Source organism: Borostomias antarcticus (genome assembly GCF_949987555.1).
Source record: "Borostomias antarcticus genome assembly, chromosome: 5".
Lineage (NCBI taxonomy): Eukaryota > Metazoa > Chordata > Actinopteri > Stomiiformes > Stomiidae > Borostomias > Borostomias antarcticus.
This window is the reverse complement of record NC_140238.1, coordinates 13,842,829-13,862,975: the sequence shown is the minus strand read 5'-3', so window position 1 is coordinate 13,862,975 and position 20,147 is coordinate 13,842,829. Positions and strand designations below refer to the sequence as shown.

Here is a 20,147-nt window from a genome sequence, read left to right as displayed (position 1 = left end):
GACTAGGAGGTCGAGTCGTCCCAAAGAATCCCAATTACATCTTAAAATACCTTCTACTGTACTTGCCTAACTAGTATAACCTAACCCAGCCACCAGCCTACAGTATCTTCCTGGAGAATATAACCTGACCCAGCCCTCAATAAAAATAATATAAATGTTTCTCATATACAGATGAAGAGACAGTCTTTCTCTGGTAAAATGTATGAGAATATGACTGGGGGATATTGTGCGCGGTCACGCTGTTGCAATTACACGTGCATGAGCTTTTTTTTTTCTTGCCCGAGCGCGTGCGCCAGGCGAGTTGTTGCGAGGGGGATAGGATCGAGCACGCGCGCGCAGGAAGGCTGATCTTCAGAGTCAGTCACGTCACGGATCTGCAGCGATCGAGAGATGCTGAGGTGACAGGGAGAAGGAGAAAGGGACGGTCGGAAAAAAATAATTTATATTACATTTTCCATCTTCTCGTGTTGGAATAACTGCATTAGACCCTACCGCACATGGATAATCTGTCCGCTATGGGATTCCAATCGATGTCACAGCCTTCCTTGAAAACAAACGTAGAGGATTTGGTGTAACCACACCCGGCTCCTTTTGGATCAAGCAAGGATTGGAGCAAGAACCAAGGTATGGAAACAGCAGCGATGCTATTGGATATGATAATAAATGTCAACATTCAGGAATGCAGTAGGACCCATGACATGGTTGTTAGAACCACTGCCATGTTGTCTTCTTAAATGCATCACGGTGTAATATTTTAGAACTCAGCGTTGTTAAAGAGATAGCTAGCTAGCGTGGCCTGTGTGTTGCGTGGACGCGCATTGTAAATCTGCTGTAGCAACGCTGGCTAGCTACGCAGGTTCGCTATGCAACACAAACCGCATTGCACGGCGACCGCTGGCCCGCCTCTCGCCAGTTTACTGTATCACAAGCTTTACTGCTTTTTCTTTCACTCAGGAAAGCTAAGCACCAAATCCTTTGCTACACCAAGCACCATCCAACGTGTTAGCTAGTTTCCTACAACATAACGTTGACATGATTTAACATGGGTGCGTGCATGTGCGCGCGTGTCCAATAGGACTGTCACTTAAAACAGATCTTGAATCTTGAAACGCCAAACACCCAAGCCTATCCATTGTCCACTCAGTTTCAGCACTCAGGGGCAGTGTAATGTTAACATCTTAATATCTTACTACAATATGGCCAATATCACTGAGGCTACGCATTGAAACCAGAATAATCCACACACCACGAAACTAGAAACGAGAAATTTCTAGTGCCTGATAGTGGCAAGTACGTGTTTACAGGTCTTCCCTTCATGTGAGTTTGACGGGGAAAGATGAGGGCCTCCCCAACCAGGCGGGGCTCCGTGGCCGCCAACAGAGGGCTGACTGAAGGGCTGACCACGGAGTCAGTCAGAAACTCCCTTCATCTTCAGGAGGGACTTGGCCAGGGAGGACATCCGCTAATATATTAGATTAAAGTAAACAGGCGCTATGTTTACGTATTTTAATGAATTTACCGACTTCATTACCACGTATGTGTATGTAAGTAATGAGTATTTGGCGGACAAATGTAGGCAGGCCTAATGAAAGTCAGTGAATGGTAGAGTGGTCAGAGGATCTAGATTGTATTATCTGTCAGTGAGGCCTTCGGCTAGTCTGTCATGCAATCTTTCTTTTTCTCCAGAAAGAAAGGGAGGAGGAGAGGGCACAAGAGAAGCATTCAGTCAGCAAATGGAAATCAGTCAGATTCAGAGAGTGGGATGAAGCGGGGATAGTTGTCACAGATATGGACTGGTTTGATATAGATTCTGTCCAGTCTTCACATAAGATTTGCATTAAACAGGCGGAGGAGGAGATGATCAGTGCTGTGTTCCTCGTGTGCAAGGAGGTGTGAGATTAGTCACAGTGTGCCCAGCCTGCTGACTGGACTGGGCTCCGGACTTTCTGGCACCCCAAGCAACCGTCTGTCTGCTCTGACTAGCTGGGCTAGAGGTCTGTCTGCTCTGACTAGCTGGGCTAGAAGTCTGTCTGCTCTGACTAGCTGGGCTAGAGGTCTGTCTGCTCTGACTAGCTGGGCTAGAGGTCTGTCTGCTCTGACTAGCTGGGCTAGAGGTCTGTCTGCTCTGACTAGCTGGGCTAGAGGTCTGTCTGCTCTGACTAGCTGGGCTAGAGGTCTGTCTGCTCTGACTAGCTGGGCTAAAGGTCTGTCTGCTCTGACTAGCTGGGCTAGAGGTCTGTCTGCTCTGACTAGCTGGGCTAGAGGTCTGTCTGCTCTGACTAGCTGGGCTAGAGGTCTGTCTGCTCTGAGTAGCTGTAGATGGAGGCTGTGACATGACATGAGCGTGTGACTGCTTTTCTACCAGAAATCACTCATAACTCAGGAGGAGAGACCAGAAGGAACAGAGACTGGAGACTGGACTCAATGACCTTGTTTTTTTTTCCCCTGACTTGAAACTCAGCCGCAGAGGGGCTGTTGTGTATTTGATTTGTCCAACATAACCGTAGTGGTAATGCGCGGTATTGTGGATAACTACCAAAAGTAAATTGCAGCCCAAAAGTAACTGACAGCCAACGCAGCAGCTCTGTCTCCTGTTCATTTAATTGTTATAAAGACACATGGTTATGAAGCTCTTGAGACATAACATAGGTCACTCGGAGTCAGGGCTGCCTCAGGGCTGTGTTATTCCATGCAGCAGGAATGTGTCTAAATGTGACCTTCACAGGAAGTGAAAGGCTTCTGGTATCATTTTAAGCTGCTGCATTGATTATTATCATCCGGGATCGACCTTGTGTCAAAACCTTTTTTTTTACGGGCCTCGCACACATGGCCTCTGCAACCCGTCACGGTCACAGCTTTTTCTCTCTCATTTAGAACTTGAACCATGTCCTTAAAGAAGGGCGGTTCGAGTTCACCGTCATGCACTGCAGTCTTGACAGTGCATAAGCGTACCAAGGCTTCACTCTGAGGTCAACCTCGTGTCCCATTTCGTTTCACAGTCTTGATTTCACCGGTGACCTCACCATGGCTGTCCTTGTGGCTCTCCCTCCCCCAGCCCAGTGCATGCTGGGATATCCGCTGTGATGTGGTGTCTTCTGTGACGTCACAGCCTGTTGCCAACTAGAACCGCTATTTCGACCTGCTTTCATAACAGTAAGGACAACAAAAAGGGAACAATCAGGAACTATAAAACATAAAAAAATAGCCTATACCACAAAGTTTATAAGCTCAACCTGTAAGAGTACAGTACCTACAGTGTCAGTCAAGTTCCTTGTTGTTGTCCATGGTGCAGACACTAAGGTTGCTCAAAAAATAAAAATAGAAAAAGACAAAAATGCGAACAAAAACCGCATATAAATAATGAAAAATACAAGAGCTTTCCCTAGCATGCTGCCATCTTGTTGTAGCATGACATTATGACTGACTCGGACTGTTACATAATGATAATAAACACCCGTCTTGAAGAGCTGCTTGCTAGAGAAAAACTCCTTTTAGTAGACATGCTCACGCTGAGGTTGCACTTTATGTGGGATGAAAATAGGTTGCTGTGTTATTAGTGCCATTCATAGTCTTGTGTGTGTGTGCGCGCACCATTGAAGTGACGTTTATATTGTAAATAGCAGGCTCACTGGCCCTTCTTTGTGATGTAGCACAATGGGTCTTGTTAACCACCACCCGTAAGCCTAAACATTATGGAGAGTGTGTGTACGAGATTGTTGGCCATTTTAGAAAATATTTTATGCAATGAACGAATTGTATTATTTTTACTCCTCTGACTGGGTTTCGAACTGCAATACCGGCTACCTGTTTTTAACCTCAGCTTATGCATGCAGGCTGCAGAGGTTTTGCCATGTGTCGCCTTCTCAGTGTTTGTCAGAGAGAGTGATGGCAAGCTTGTTTTGGCCGACCAGCATCTGAGAGTGAGTGAGTGTGTCTGACTGGTGAGAGGCAGCTGGGCCTGTGGATGGTCGTGGGCAGCTGAGGGCAGCAGGTGGAGCAGCTGTGTTTAAGCCATGCACCAGAAACCCACCCTGATCTCAAGCATCAGGGGTTCACTAGACAGCCGCGGCCCATGCTCAGCCTTCTATCGTCGTCAATGTCTAGACAACATTTCTTATCTTAAAATATTTCTTATGTTATTATTCTGCTGTTGCTGCAAGGCTGAGGGGCCATTTTAAGACATTTTACTCCCTATAATACTGTGGTAATAATAAAGAAATCTTGACATCTGACATTCTCGTATCTTATAGGGGCCTTTCATTGTTATCAGGGCTGTACAGTGCGACATATATGTCGCACGTGCTAGTGGAAAAATGGGCAGTGCTATGACTTATTTTGCATACTAGCACACGTGCTACCGGCTGTTTTGTTGCCATTTGTTTTTCAGTTGTAGTCCTTTTGTCCTTCCCTCACCATAGAATTGCCTGTTCACCAAACACCATTTCCCACAATGCAGTGGGTCCATTTCACAACTTCCGCTTAAGGAACGCTTTAAGTTGAGCAGGTGAGCTAGGCTCAAAGATGAAGCGCTTTTTTCTGCCGCTCGAGAAAGATGGCAAACGAGCTCGCAAGGAAGAAAGGGATGGAAGAGAAGAACCCAGCATCATGGTTTAAGTTGTCCACAGACTAGCTTTACTATGTAATGTTATGGCTGTGGGTCGCAACTCCTCACAATCAGACCAACTCCAGATGTTTTTGCAAGTGCCTTTGGTCAGGGACACTGACAGGAATATCCTAACATGCATGTCTTTGGTGTTGGGTGGAAACCGGAGCACCCGGAGGAAACCCACGCAAGCACAGGGAGAACATGCAACTCCACACAGAAAGGACCTGAGACAAGCGGGATTCGAACCCACAACCTTCTCTCAACCTTCACCCACCCTTTGAGGCAACCACAAAGTCACTCACTACCCCAAATATCCTTTGCTAGTGTGTATAAGTGATGAAATGCATTACTTATTGTTTTTAGAGGTGATAACGGACATTTTAAAATTGTGCAAAAAAAATTTGGCCTGTGCTACAAACTTTTGGCCTGTGCTAAAAGATTTTGGCCTGTGCTACAAATTTTTTACCTCTGTAGCACCAGTGCTAGGAGCTAAAAAAGTTAACGTACAGCCCTGGTTATGGTATTTTACTCAATACCCCCCTCTCTCTCTTCTCTTCTCTCCTTTCTCTTTCTCTCTCTCTCTCTCTCTCTCTCTCTCTCTCTTCTCTCCTTTCTCTCTCTCTCTCTCTCTTCTCTCTCTCTCTTCTCTCCTTTCTCTCACTCTCTCTCTCTCTTTCTTATCTCCTTTCTCTCTCTCTCTCTCTCTCTCTCTCTCTCTCTTATCTCCTTTCTCTCTCTCTCTCTCTCTCTCTCTCTCTCTCTCTCTCTGTGTCTCTCTCTCTCTCATATATATATATAATGTACAGTATATCCTTATCTTCCTCAGGGGCTGTAGGGGTGTCCAGATGCCAGGGTCAGTCTGAGGCTGGTCGTAGCAGGGGAAGCACTCAGCGAGGAGGAGGACCACCATCGGGATGAGCGGGGGACCAGAGCAAGCAGACATCCTCAGCGTGCTCGTCCTGGTCAAGGAACGATGGAAAGTGGTAAGACCTCCTCTGTTACTACTGGCCCATGGGTCCAGATCTTCTCTTTCAGTAAGGCCTCCTCCGTTACTATTCGGCCATTGGTCCAGATCTTCTCTTCTCTCTCTCAGTATTTGCTTTTCTACGCGTGATTGCTCGTCTGGCACAATGGAGCCAATTAAGCGTTTCATTGTACACTGTTACCATGGGTACGTGTATCTTGTAATAAACATCCTTGAATCCTTGGGATGTTTCCAAATATGTAAAGCCCGTCCACCTGACACCCCAAACAATAACGCAGTATTTCACTTAATATTTTGATAGTATTTAGATAGTCCTTTGTTTTTGTTTGTCTCTCTGTGTACCCGGGCTGCGCCCCGGGCAGATGTAACAGTTGGTTGGGGGGCGCATTATAAATAAAAATAACATAACATAGTATTTTGACCCAGGTATGGTTACTACCTAGTGTTTACTTCATCACTCAGAACTCTACTACTATAATATTTTTGTGAAACAATGGTTTCCCAGCAGCCGCTCTCCTCCGCATCCCATCTCACCTGGACCGGACAGTTTCAGGTCAAGTCCCTCTGTGCAAATGATGCTGGGCCAGCATGGTCTTTAAATAGCAGCCGGGCAGCTATTTGCGGCGTGCTATAGGCTCCGTGCCCTGTCCTCCAGTGCCCCTGTGATGTACCATGCACGCTCGCTTAGTCCTCTCTTCCTGTGGTCTGATATGTGTGTGTGTGCGTGCGTGTGTGTGAGATGTACTGCAAAAGGAAGTTGTGTGCTGAGCTGTGTTTGTTAGTATGTAGTAGGCTGCTGGATTCTGACATGGCTGTCCTGTGTTGGTGGCGTCCCTCCCCCAGGTGAAGAAGATCGGGGGCGGGGGCTTCGGGGAGATCTACGAGGCGCTGGATCTGCTGACCCGGGTCAGCGTGGCGCTGAAGGTGGAGTCGGCTCAGCAGCCCAAACAGGTGCTGAAGATGGAGGTGGCCGTGCTCAAGAAGCTCCAGGGTAAGAGACCAGCACACAGAGAGAGAGAAACGGTGACAGAGATAGAGAAGGGTCATTCTGACAGACTTGTTAAGACGTAGTACTTGCGCCAATCGTACGTTTTGCCTTTGCTCTAAATTGAATAGACACGGATTGGTGTAACAGGTACTCCCCTTCGTTCCGTCTTTTGAGGTAGTGATATTCCCGCAACGGCCCGACTCCCCTTTTCGTCTGAATGGTGTGTTCCGCCAACACGGAAGACTACTGAAGACCTGCTGATTGTTCACGCCTCTTTTAAATGCGGAGGCGCGGAATGCTATCTAAACTAAGAGCTGCCACGGAAATATTACACCTCTATCTAAATGGGCAGAGCGCTGATATTGTGGGTCCATTGCGGAACCTATTTGCGGAAGCTCTATCTAAAAATTCCTAGAGAGAGAGAGAGGGAAACAAAGTGAGTGACAAAGAGAGAGAGAGAAACGGAGAGAGAAAAACACAATGAGAAAGAAACGGGAGAGACAGAGAGACCAGAGATACCAAGTGAGCTACAGAAATATGATTCATGTTCAATGTCCATACAATGGTGCAGAGTCAGAGGGTGAAGGAGTTCAGCTGGGGATCACCAAAACAGTGCGTGTGTGTAGACTGGGCAAAGACTTCGAACTCTCAATCTCTCACTGTGGGCAGAGGATCAACAAAGCAATTAGGAGAGTTCCTCTGGGGGACATTTTGTTTTCCGTCCTCCTTTTTATTCCTCCCTCCCTCCCTTTCTCCCTTTCTCTCCCTCTCTCTCTCTCTCTCTCTCTCACTCTCTCCCTCTCTCTCCCTCTCTCTCCCTCCCTCCCTCCCTCCCTCCCTACCTCTCTCCCTCCCTCCCTACCTCTCTCCCTCCCTCCCTACCTCTCTCCCTACCTCCCTACCTCTCTCCCTCCTTCTTCCCACTGGTTTGTCAGCCTGCTTCTTCTCTCTCTCTCTCCCTTCCTCCCTCTCTCTCTCTTTCCGTCCCTCCCTCCCTCCCTCCCTCTCTCCCTCCTTCTTTCCACTGGTTTGTCAGCCTCCTTCTTCTCTCTCTCTTTCTCTTCCTCCCCCTCTCTCCCTCCCTCCCTCCCTCTCTCCCTCCTTCTTCCCACTGGTTTGTCAGCCTGCTCCTTCTCTCTCTCAGCTCAGAGGAAAATCAATGGGCCTGGATCATGTTTGCGTCCTAATGGCTGTGTGCTGGAGGATTATGGTTCTATTCCTTCCTGATAGGAGGAGGGGGGTAACAGGACACCAGCCCCCCCCCCCCCCCACCCCCTTATCCTTCCCTATGTCTGAAACAATGAGGTTAGACACGGTCTGGAGTCACAGAAAAGACCTAAAGGCTTTTCTTATACTGTCGTATCTGAAAGGAAACTCTAGTGTGTAGTCCTTCTTCTTTATAACTCGGCCTGTGTTCTCCTTTCACTCGGGGGGGTTGAATACGAGGAGACGACTGAGGATGGAGGTTCACAATGAGCATACAGACGAGAGCTGGCAGGAACAGACGGGGCTGCAGTGGCGTGGCGGGGCGGGGTTGAGAGAGGGAGAGCACCCCGGGGCGTGTCCCTGCTCTCGGATGTTGCCGTGTGCTAACAGGGTCTTGGGTGTGGCACGGCGTTCTGACCGGCAGTGCAGTCCCTTGAGACCAGAACAGCCACACGCGCACACACACACACACTCACACACACACAGAGCAGTTACACACTAATAAATCAGAAATCATACACTCCTAGCTGAGCAGTGCTGGGCTGGGGGGAGGGTACTGGTGTGCAGGATGCTGGCAGGATAGCGCAGAGACACGCAGCGCCATGCGGGCCGTCCAATAGAGCGCCTAAGAGGAAGCAGGAAGAGAAAACCGGCATGACTTTAAATCAGAAAAAATCTGAATGGTAGTGAGCGGCGTTAGAAAAATAATTTCTTGGTCCTGATTGAATTGTGTCATGACCATCCCATACAGTATGATGTTTGTCAATTTAAAACACATTTTACTAATCTCGGTTAACTCGCAAGCTAATATTAGCTAGCCGACATTATACTCGTTTAACACTCACCAAAACCTTGTAAATACGATCAGCTCTTACAGAACTGACTAACTCTCCTTTCGCATTCCTGCAGCTCTTAACATAGCCAGACTAATAGTGATTTTCACCTCTTTTAATTTTAAACTAGTTCTGGTCATGGTACAAATCAAATGGGATCAGGAAATTATTTGTTTATCGCTGTTTACTACCGTACATATTTTCTCCGAATTAAGGCTCTTCCTGCCTCCGCTTAGGCACTCATGCGAGTTATACCGCTGTATCATATCGACCCAGGGAAGCGTTCTCACACCCTCCTCCTTCTCTTCCAGGAAAAGACCATGTGTGTCGCTTTGTCGGATGCGGACGCAATGACCGCTTTAACTATGTGGTGATGGAACTGCAGGTAAGCTGGAGTTACTGTGACACAGAATATCGCCACTACTGTATGTACGGAAAAAAGGGTGTTATGTAGAACAGTAGGAGAGTGACAGTAGAAGAACCCTCTGAAAAAAGGTTCCAGAGAGAAGCTTTAAAGTTCCAAATAGAAACTTTTTCATCTCCATAAGGTGCTGTTTGGAACCTTTTCTGACCTTTTATGCAATCTTGTTTCAGAGAGCTCTTCTTGTAGAGTGTAGAACACTGCCTCTGAGTGAACGTACTGTGTTTAAGACAGTTTCAGTCTGAGTCCTCTGTCGTGTCACTTTCCCCAGGGGCGGAACCTGGCGGACCTGAGGCGGAGCATGACCCGCGGCACGTTCACCGTCAGCACCACCCTCCGTCTGGGGCGCCAGATCCTGGAAGCCATCGAGAGCATCCACTCCGTGGGCTTTCTGCACCGCGACATCAAACCGGTAAGAGACCACTAGGGGCCTGGGGCCAGAGGCCTGGGGCTAGGGACCAGGGGCCTGGGGGTAGGGGCTAGGGACCAGGGGCCTGGGGCTAGGGACCTGGGGCTAGGGGCCTGGGGGTAGGGACCAGGGGCCAGAGGCCTGGGGCTAGGGACCAGGGGGTAGGGGCTAGGGACCAGGGGCCTGGGGCTAGGGGCCTGGGGGTAGGGGCCTGGGGCTAGGGGCCTGGGGCCAGGGGCCAGGCTCAGGGCAGGCTAGGTGTGTGGTTACCGCTGTAAGAGGAACAGGGGGGTTAACATTTTATGTCTGACAATGAATGGACAGTTTTTCTGACAATTGTTCACATTTTCCTTCAGTCCAACTTCGCCATGGGCCGGTTCCCCAGCACCTGCAGGACCTGCTACATGCTGGACTTCGGCCTGGCCCGCCAGTTCACCAACTCCTGCCAGGAGGTCCGGCCTGTGAGTGTCCACCGGGGGCCGCGTGAATGTGCGTCAGCTCGGGGCCGTTGCCGGTAGAGTGATGACTCAGCAATATGATATGACTCATGTCTTTTCCCCTCTGTCTGTTTGTCAGCCCCGTCCGGTAGCAGGCTTCAGAGGGACGGTCCGCTACGCCTCGGTCAATGCGCACAAAAACAAGGTCTGTATCTGCTTATTTCCGGTTATTTCTGTAACGTACTGTACGACTACACTCTTTTCCCTGTGTTTAAAAAAAAAAAAAGGTTAAGCCTAATCATTGAGGCAATTCCACAGGAGATGGGTCGTCATGACGACCTCTGGTCTCTCTTCTACATGCTGGTGGAGTTCATGGTTGGCCAGTTGCCGTGGAGAAAGATCAAGGATAAAGTAGGCATTTCTCCAACATTGCTTTCTGACAACCAATCAACATCCAGAGTATTTAACTTTGAGTGAAGAGATGACTGTGCGTGTGCGCGTGCGCGTGCGTGTGTGTGTGGGATTGTGTCTTCCCAGGAGCACGTGGGGAAGCTGAAGGATACTTACGACCATCGGCTCATGCTGAAGCACCTGCCTGCAGAGTTTGCCGTGTTCCTGGACCACATCTCCAGCCTGGACTACTTCACCAAACCAGACTACCAGGTGATAGGACTGTTCACCCTCACCAGAATGATACGTCTTTGATTGGATGAGGAGTCTCTCTTTGTTTGCGGAATATCGTATCTGCAGAGTCTTTGTTTGTCTGCAGAATAGTTCATTGTCTACAGGATCTCTGAATGTCTGCAGAATCTTAGTTTGTCTGCGGAATCTCTGGTTGTCTTCGGAACATCTGGTTGTCTACGGAATCTTAGTTTGTCTGTGGAATCTTAGTTTGTATGTGGAATCTCTGGTTGTCTGCAGAATCTTGTATGTCTACGGAACGTGTGATTGTCTGCATAATCACCAGTCTGCTGAATCTTTGATTGCTGCGTCTGTGGAATGTGTGAACGCGTATGTGGTATCTGCTTTGCTGTTCTATATTATTTATATACCAACTTTTTTGCTGGTCAGCTTTTGTCAGAATCTCCCTCCTGCCGTTTGCTGCCCTCATCGCTATCTCCAGAATCGCTGAGTCAGGCCCCCCGGGGGTCGCAGAGCTGGACGCTCACACGGCGGTACGTTTGGCCGGATACAGTGACGTGACCGGGGCTTGTGTTTGTGCCGCAGCTGCTGACGTCGGTGTTCGACAGCAGCATGAAGACGTACAACGTGGTGGAGAACGACCCGTACGACTGGGAGAGGACCGGCACGGACGGCACGCTCACCATCAGCGCCGCCGCCACCACGCCGCAGCACCACACCCGATTGACGCCGGCTCACATGGGGTAGGTCGCGGACCGGGGGGGCGCGCTACGGGCACCCTCCCGACTCTTTTTTTTTTTGCCTCTGCGATGACTGTGGTTTTCTGTCCCAGCATGGCCAACGCCTCGCTGATCCCCGGCGACCTGCTGAGGGAGAACACGGACGAGGTCCTGCAGGACGAGCAGCTCAGCGACGGGGACAACAACGGGCCGCCCGAGCGCCAGCCGGGGTCGCCGGTCCTGCCCCCGCGCACCCAGGAGGCCGACGTCTGGGAGGAGCTGGACCGCAACCGCAACCGCATCAGTCCCGCGGTCTGGAAGGTAGGCAAAAAAAACAAAAAAACACACGTGCACACACACACACACACACAAACCCCCCTACATGTTCAAACACACATGCACACACACACAAACCCCCCTACGTGTTCAAACATAGACACACACATATACACATACACACCCTACGTGTTCAAACACACACACACATACTGTATACACACACACACACCATACCATACAGTAGATGCCAGATTAAACGATGTGTTGATGTTCGATCCCGTCTAAGCCCGTGTCAATGCTTCCCCTCACAGGCAGCCACCGAGGACGGCCACAGCAACAACCACGGGCACCAGAGCCCGTACGCCGGGCCCGGCGCCGGCTCCCCCGTTAGGGTCCAGTCTGAGACGGCGGCCTCGGACCGCGACGGCGGCCCTCTGCTCCGGAAGCTCCGCAACATCCACAGCTTCGAGCTGGAGAAGAGGCTGACGCTGGAGTCCAAGCCCAGCCCGGACCGCTTCCTGGAGGCCTGGTCAGTCTGTCCCCCCGGCCCCTTCCGTCCGCTCACTCCTCCACGCCACAGCGCCGTCGCTCGCTCTGGCGTCGTCTCACTTTATTAACACCCGTGTGTATTCTTTGTGTGTGTGTGTTCAGCTCAGGGAAACAGCCAGAGGTCTCCCAGCAGGAGAGGGAGGCGGAGGCGTGGACAACAGGGGCGGGAGCCGAGGCGGCAGCGGCCCAAGGCCTGGCCAGGCCCGGCGGGGATCGACCCGACAGGGTGTGGCACTACGACGAGGAGTTCCTGTCCGGCAACGGCTCTCCCAAGCCGCCGTCCGCCGGCTCCCTGGAGCAGGGCGAGGGGGCCAGTGGCGGCGGCAGCGGCTTCGTGGCCCTCAACCTGAGCTCCGGCCGCCAGGAGGGCGACTCCAGGGAGTCCTGGGTGCTGGTGGAGTGTCCCAGCGGCTCCCCGGGGGCCAAAGCCACCTCCACCCCCTCGGAGGAGGAGGAGGAGCTGGAGGTGCTGCAGCTGCCGCGGCCCGAGGACCAGACGCCTCCCGGAGCAAAGAGGGGAGCGAGCTCCGGCCTGGGCCCGGGTATCGCCCTCGCTGGAGGGGGAGGGGGCGGCGCCCAGGACCCTCCCGAGGCGGAGAGGCTGGAGCTGAGCGCGGGACCCCCGGGACACCTGCCCTCCGTCACCCCCACCACCCCGGCCGAAGCCCTGGCGGAGGGGGCGCTCACGCAGGTAAGAACTTGGTTGTGGATCACGGCACGACTTCACCGCCACACGCTACCAAACAGAAGGGATTACGGCTACTGCAGTCTGTCTAGTGCACTTTAGCGAGGTAGGGCCACACTAGAATATGTAGGATTTTACTAGCAGAATGTTACTTTTTGTGCTCTTCTTGGCTTCTGTGCACTTCTTGAATCTGAGGTACATAGATCAATAGATGCTTTATTGATTCTCAGGGGCAAATGTTGTAAAGTGAAGAGGATATATGCCCATTGCTTTGAAAGTAGCGATTTGATTTCCGTTATCACCATATTTTGCGCTTTATTTACAATTGCAACCTCTTATTTGCCAATTTTGTTTTAATTTTTATGATCTCAGATTGAGTTTTCTATGGTTTTGCTGACAAATTAAATGAACTGTGGAGCCCAGGCGCACTGTTATTGTCTGTGTGCTGAAGACTTGCGAACAGAAGCTCTGTAGGAAGGGTCTGAATACCCTGACGGTTTCTCCAAAGCTCCGCCCCCCCCCCATTCCCCCCCCGAGCCAAGTCCTCCGAGTTCTTCTCTGCTCCTCCCTCACTCCCTCCCTCCTGTCTGCCCCTCGCTGCCCCTCCCCCTTTCCAATGACCCTCGCCTTGTCCCTCACTCCCCCCCACCTACCTGACTGTATCCTGGCTCACCTCTCTCCTCCCTCCCTCCCTCCCTCCCTCCCTCCCCTCTCTTAGCTCCCAACCGCTCCTCCGTCCCTGTCTGAGGAGGTGGCGGCGCAGACGTCCAGCCCCCTGCTCCTGCGCTCCCCGAGCCCTCACTCCTCCACCCTCCTGACCACCCTGTCGGACCCCCTGCACCAGCGCCAGCCCCCGGGGATGAGGCGGAGCCAGTCCGCCGACCACCACCACCACCGTCCGCTCCCCTCGTTCTCCTCCTCCTGCCACGCCTCCCTCCTGCCACCGCCTACTCCTCTCCCCTGCATGCGTTCCCCCGGGCACAGGAAGCTCCCCGCCATCCCGGCGGGCGCCGCCAACGCCAAGTTCCCCTCTGTCATACGTATCACACGCGCCCAGCTTCAGCAGGTGAACGCCCGGTGGAACCCGCAAACCATAACCCCTAAACCTTAACCCCAGCTTCCCTTCACGTCAACACACTAACCCTAACCCGACACCAAGTTCCTCCTCTGTCATACGGTATCCCAGTGAAGCTCAACTCACCCCCCAGGCACCTTCCCCCTTATCAACACACTACCTGCCTCCCAGCTCCCAAATCTGCTACCGCCTCTTTTACTCCTTGGTTGCTTTCTTCTTGGCCTCCTTATTTGGCTTCTTTTAAACGTTTTTATTTGCGGGCTGGTGTGGTCGTCATTGTTGTTGTTGTTTTTCACAGGACAGAGCACGCTCATGTGTCCAGTTGATGTTTCTGGTGATGACGCAGGCAGGGGTGTGATCATGGCATGTGTGTCCTGACGACACAGGTTGCACGGCGTCTTTAGTGTTCACGGTGCACCATGGTGGTATTTTGTCCTGTTCTCTCTCTTTTTCTCTCTCTCTCTCTCTCTCTCTCTCCCTCCCTCCCTCTCTGACCTCACTTACTCTCTCTCCCATCAACACCTGCTTGGTTTTCTGTTCTCACGGCTACTCACAGCTTGATTAGCATAGCATGGCAACCTGTGGCTTCCCATACTGGCATACTGTGGTTGGACTGATTCAGATATTTTTACGGTAGTTGCCGTATTATATGACACATAATGAACAGCAGTTTGCTACTGACTACTTATCTCAGTACTAATCTTAGTACTACAGTCTTATATTTTGTCATCGTCGTTATTCTCTCTCTCCCTCTCTCTTTCTCTCTCTCTCTCTCTCTCTCTCTCTAGTTGACCGCTCAGAGGACCCCTGGCCTGTCCTCCCAGTCAGCATCCGACGGCGCTCCACAGTGCCTCCTGCTGGAGAGGCGCGAGGCTGAGCCTCAGCCCTTCGACCACACTGCTGACCGCCGCTCCCCCCCGGAGCGCGGCCCTGCCGCCCCCGCGGACCCCCCGGCGGACGCGCTCGTCAACGGGGACGGCGACGCCAAAGGCCGAAGCCCCGCGCCGAGCAGAGGGTCCACCCCCCCCAGCCCAGCGCTGGTCAACGGCCACTCCCCTCCCCCCGTTGACGGCCAGGACGCCTTCCCTGAGCTGGAGGAGGGCCCAGAGGATGACCCCCCCAGAGAGCCCCAGCAGCAGCAGCGGATCCACCACACCCAGAGGGGCGAGGGGGACCAGGGCGCTGGGGAGACCCAGACCCCCTCTGACGCCCCGGCGGCCCCCCGCCGGGACCCCGCCCGCAGGCTCAGCCGCATCCCGGTGCTGGAGCCCTCCAGCCTCCTGGAGCTCCCGGCCCCGGGCTCGGCCAAGGAGAAGCTGCTGCAGAAGAGGGCCCACAGCCACCAGGGGCCCTCCCCCGCCGCCTCCCCTTCCCTCTCGGCGGACCGCCGCACTCCCGCCCCGGCGCCGTCCCTCCCCCGCAGGGACCAGCCATCCTCCGCCTCCGACCGCTCGCAGGACGAGGACTCCCTCCTGGGCTCGCCGTCGGACCGCCAGGGCGACGACGCCCCCTCCCTCTCCTCCTCCTCCAGCCCCCTGTCCCGCAAGAGCAGGATCCCGCGCCCCGTCAACCCCTCCGCCACCGAGCAGCTCGCCGCCCAGTTCCTGCCGCGCCCACCTCCGGGCAAGCCTCCCAGTCGCCCCACGGTGGAGGGCAGGTATGTGGTCCGAAGCAAAATATGATCCCTTTTATGCTTTATTCATTTATCATTATAGAACTAGGCCTGGAGAGGCTGTCTTTATTATTATGTCCGGCAGCTGTCTTTTTGTGTGAAAATAGGATATTGAAATATCGGCTGTGGGTGTAGCTCAGGAGATAGAGCGGGTCGTCCAATGATCGTAGGGTCGGCGGTTCGAATCCTGGCTCCTCCTGATGACATGTCAAAGGGTCCTTGTGCAAGACACTGAACCCCAAATTCCAATCAGCAGGCTAGAATCTTGCATGGCAAAGCTCTATATAAGTGCAGTCCATTTACCATTCAAATACATAAAGTAATAACTAGACGTTCAGCTGCTTCGCTTGTCTAAGCCTAGCTGTTTTCCATCTTCCTCACCCACCAACGCCCCCACCCAAGGCTTCGGCGCTACCGGATCCGAGCGGGCAGCACCAGTGACTCGGACCTGCTGACCTGCCTGGCCCAGCTGATGCAGGGCGGCTCGGCCCGGAGCTCCCCGCTCCACCACGGGCGCCCCTCGGCCCAGCACGGGGCCTCCAGGACGGGCATCTGCAGCCTGACCAGCTCCCCCCACCACCACCACCACCACCACCGCAGCTCCAGCGCATCGCCCCGCAGCTCCTCCTCCCTGCAGCGCTCTGTCAGCTCCTCCCCTTCCCGCCACGAACCCCGCGGGGGCGGCGGCTGCCTGGGGCGTAGCCGCTCCCCGCCCAGCTTCTCGGGCTCCCCGCCCCCCCGGCGGGCCTACGCCCACCACCAGGAGACGTGCTGCAGCCGGCAGGCCCGCGCCGGACCCTTCCACCTGTCCAGGGGCAAGGCCTGCAGCCGGGAGGGGAAGTGCTCCAGCAAGCTGAGCAGATAGTTACCCCAGGGGACGGGGACCCCCTGATACCCCCGGGGGGCAGTATTGTCACTACGGAGGATCATGGGGGAAAAATCACAATCAGGGCTCAGGGTTAGGAGGAAGACTTGAGTCTTTTTGCCAGAGTGTAGAGAATCTTCACCTTCCTCTTCCTCGTCTGTCTGTGTCCCTACTCGCCACTCACATGTTCACTTACTTTATGTGCCCAATTCTGTCATACCAAATGAGAGGGGACGTGTTACAGCAGGGAGGGTACTCCGTGGGTAATTTGTAGAATTATAATTACATTAAATGTATGTAGACATAGAGTTTGAATAGCAGGAAGAGCTGTACTGTACCAGTGAGGGTTCTAGTCCCCCACGGTCAGTTAGTCCTCATCTGCAGTCTAAATCTGCTGACCGCGACTTACTGACCCTAGCCTCCTTCAGAATGCTCTAACATAGGCCTATAACTGAGGTGACATCAGTTAAACATCACCGACTGATTGAGCGTTGTCTCAATACTCTTGATTCTGCCTCCTCTGCACTAACATGAGGACTGCAGGGTACACTGTGTACATGCATTAGCATCAAGCTTGGAGAAATGTACAGTAGTATTTATTGAGATACGTATTTATTTTGCTCTTAATGCTTATCATGCCAGTACAATGTCTGGTTGACATTAGCCATAGATGTTCTCTCTCTTTTTCTTTCTCTCTCTCTCTGTCTCTCTCTCTCTCTCTCTCTCTCTGTCATTCTCTCACCTTAGTAGATGTATGCTTATGGTAAAAACGGATCTTCAGCGATCAGTGAAACTGATCACTCCAGGTGCAAGTGATCTTTTATACAATCATGTAAATTGTGTGTGTGTACACACACACACACACACGCATATACCTGTGCCTACTCTGTTTATAATAGGGAATCTTAATGTACGACTGTATGAATGAATACCAGGTCATGAGACCTTTGTTTATTATTCTAATGGTACTTATTTCTGCGCTTCAAACACTAGTAGTTAATACTGAGCAACACAAGTTAGTAGTGAGGCATAAACACAAACTTTTCTGGTCTCATTGTGTGCCTTGGCACTTTGGGCAGCTTTTGGTTCACTTTAGTATGTTTGTGATTATGACAAAGGGAGCCAAAAATACTCTTAAATAAATTTGTGCCAGCTGTTAAGACATTCCTCTTCATGCGGATGTGCAGTAACAGTATTATTCAAAGAGACGTTAGCAACAAGAATGTTTGTCTTTTTAATTCAGATATTATTTGAGGTTATTAACTCTCAAAAAAACGAAAGTGCAGGCTTATCTATGATCATAAAAAGGGGAATAGTTTAGTGTAAAACTAGAATTTGTGTCCATTACGATTCAGGTAACACTTTCAAAATATCTGAATTGCAGACTTCAACAGAACGTTATGTCGAATGATGACATATCATGTATGCCATATGAAGATCATATATACCAAAACAATGTTTCATGCCTCCAACGGACTCAACAAAGCATTTATCATCAGTCGAGATATAAGTTAAGGATTGTATTTTTTTTTATGGAATAACTGTTTGTGCACTATGAGAACCAACCACTGCTTATTTATTTCACTGACATCAACTTCCATGATTCACTGATTCCTTCACTCAAACCTTCCTCCTGCTCCTCCTCACCCCCCACTCCTGGGCTTGTAAGATACTGTAATATAACTCAGATACTAGGCAATTCTTTGCATGCGCCACAGAGAACAACGAGAAGAAAAACAAACTGTCAACGCAAACAAGCAGTGCACCAGTTCCCACATGAGTCATCAACCCTGCCGTGAACGTCATCTCACAGGGGTTCATGTCGGATCATGTGCATTTTTTGGTATCTATTTTGCTTTCCTCCTCCTCCCATTCTCTTCCCCCACCTGCATTCCTCTCTTCCTCCAGGTCTACAGTCCTATCAAGACCGCTGCAGCGCATAGCTAAGCAGGAAACAAGTCTGCACAGACTGCCCTGTGTTTTACACTACAGTCTCATATGACGTGATCACATACCAATCATAAGCAGAGGAAAAGACTTGCCTAATAATTTCAAGTATTTGCATTTGGACACCAGTACACTGACGAGATCTAGCTGTTGTAATGCTGCAGTAATTCTGAGAAAGGGAAATGGACTGTTTTTTTGTTTTTTTTGGTATGTGTGCTGTAATGTGCTGGTCTGGTCTAGTTAGGTGGATGTTGCAGGTACCTGCGTTGAGTCTCCCTGAGCAGCTATGACTCATCCTAGGGCGGACAGTGTTCAGTCAGCTGGTTGCCTCAATGTCTCCTCTCCTTCCTCGCCAGTAAAGCACGGGGTGACTGAAGCGTCTGATCATTCCAGTTTAGCTAGCCAGCCAGCCAGCTGTTCTGTTAGGTGTCAGGTTGAGTCCTTGACAGGTGCGTTGTGGCCAGACTTTTCATCCTCTGGAGTCAGGTTTACCACAAGGATTGAGGCAGACCCTTGTTATTTGGCTCTCAGATACTGTACAGCAGATGGCTAGTTTTACTTTCTGAGCTTTGTTTTAAGCAGCTACGATATAGGAACGTTGTCTGTTTGGACAAAAAGTGAGACTTCACTGTTGGAAGCCATTTTACTTGTGAGCTGGTTTTGAAATCAGACCTAGGAGAGGTTGAAAGTGTTTTGGATATTTGATTCTTGAACGTAAGATGAATGGTATGTTTCTACATCAAAAGATGCTTGCAGATTCTCATGCATCAAAACAATCAGTGTTGAGGTCCTTTTTAAATGCTATATTCGGTATTCCAAGGCTACTAACATCAAGTGTAGTTGCTTAATGTGTAATATATACCTGTACAAAGTTTTAAAGTATTTATTTAAAAGATCATATTGATGAAGTCATAACTTATTTCTTACATACTGTACTTCCATGAAAGGGAGTAGCAAAGCAACTTCAGTGCTGCTGAAAAAAGATAATCAAATGCTTCTTTTATTGTCTTTTTATTCTTGTTGCACAGATGTGTAGTATTGTTACGTTCATGAAGAGGCTATGATTTGTCACTTTTTGTGTGATTGTAAAGGTGTCATAGCTTGCCTGTGTCTGTGGTCTGATGAGCTCTCCAAGGCCTACAGAACAAAGTGATGATGGTAAGGGGCAAATCTTTTAATATGTGCACTGGTCCAACACACTTCTCTCCCCTTGTAAGTCATAAGAATGATTAGATAATGGTAACTGAGAAATGTACGCTGTCCACTCCAAAAAAGCAACATTGATTTATTGTCATAGTCATAATTTGTGTGTATGACCACACCTCATTGGTACCTGTATGAAATTTAGATATATTTATTGAATGGTTCACATTTCAGTGTTGTGTTGCAATGTAATTGTTTTGAAATGTAAATGTACAGTCATGAGGACAGAATGTAACGGGGGATGGCTTAACATTGTACATAACTGTAATTATTTATGTTTATCTCATCATTTGTACCATATCAATGCCTTGTACAGTGTTTTTTTCTGTTCGTTTAAAATTATTTTGTATTTTATTTTTATAAACTGGTTATAAATAAAATAAATCATTCAGCATGCAGTCAAAATACGTGTTTGATCATTTCTTCAGTATCTAGTCGCGTCCTCACCATACATCCATGGTCCTCACATGCACTGTTCTTTCATCACCATACATCCATGGTCCTCACCTGCACTGTTCTTTCATCACCATACATCCATGGTCCTCACATGCACTGTTCTTACCATACATCCATGGTCCTCACATGCACTGTTCTTACCATACATCCATGGTCCTCACATGCACTGT

General features: G+C 50.5%; 1 protein-coding gene across 1 annotated transcript; it reads left to right on the top strand.

The window, feature by feature from the left end:
• Positions 1-487: 487 nt before the first annotated feature.
• Positions 488-19,811, top strand: ttbk2a (tau tubulin kinase 2a). Its single transcript, XM_084438925.1, has 16 exons — positions 488-624; positions 5,433-5,589; positions 6,435-6,582; positions 8,930-9,003; positions 9,311-9,451; positions 9,805-9,909; positions 10,025-10,090; positions 10,204-10,296; positions 10,423-10,548; positions 11,113-11,270; positions 11,360-11,567; positions 11,837-12,054; positions 12,177-12,765; positions 13,478-13,825; positions 14,623-15,491; positions 15,909-19,811. The coding sequence occupies exons 2-16, from the start codon at positions 5,521-5,523 to the stop codon at positions 16,369-16,371; spliced, it is 3,675 nt and encodes a 1,224-aa protein (XP_084295051.1). The 5' UTR covers positions 488-624; positions 5,433-5,520; the 3' UTR covers positions 16,372-19,811.
• The last annotated feature ends 336 nt before the right edge of the window (positions 19,812-20,147 follow it).

What these genes read in the sequence shown, in the direction of transcription:
- ttbk2a (XM_084438925.1), top strand. Translation starts at nt 5,521, where the DNA reads ATGAGCGGGGGACCAGAGCAAGCAGACATCCTCAGCGTGCTCGTCCTG. An exon ending in ATGTGGTGATGGAACTGCAG is followed by an intron (nt 9,004 to 9,310) that starts GTAAGCTGGAGT and finishes CACTTTCCCCAG; the next exon opens with GGGCGGAACCTGGCGGACCT. An exon ending in GACCGCTTCCTGGAGGCCTG is followed by an intron (nt 12,055 to 12,176) that starts GTCAGTCTGTCC and finishes GTGTGTGTTCAG; the next exon opens with CTCAGGGAAACAGCCAGAGG.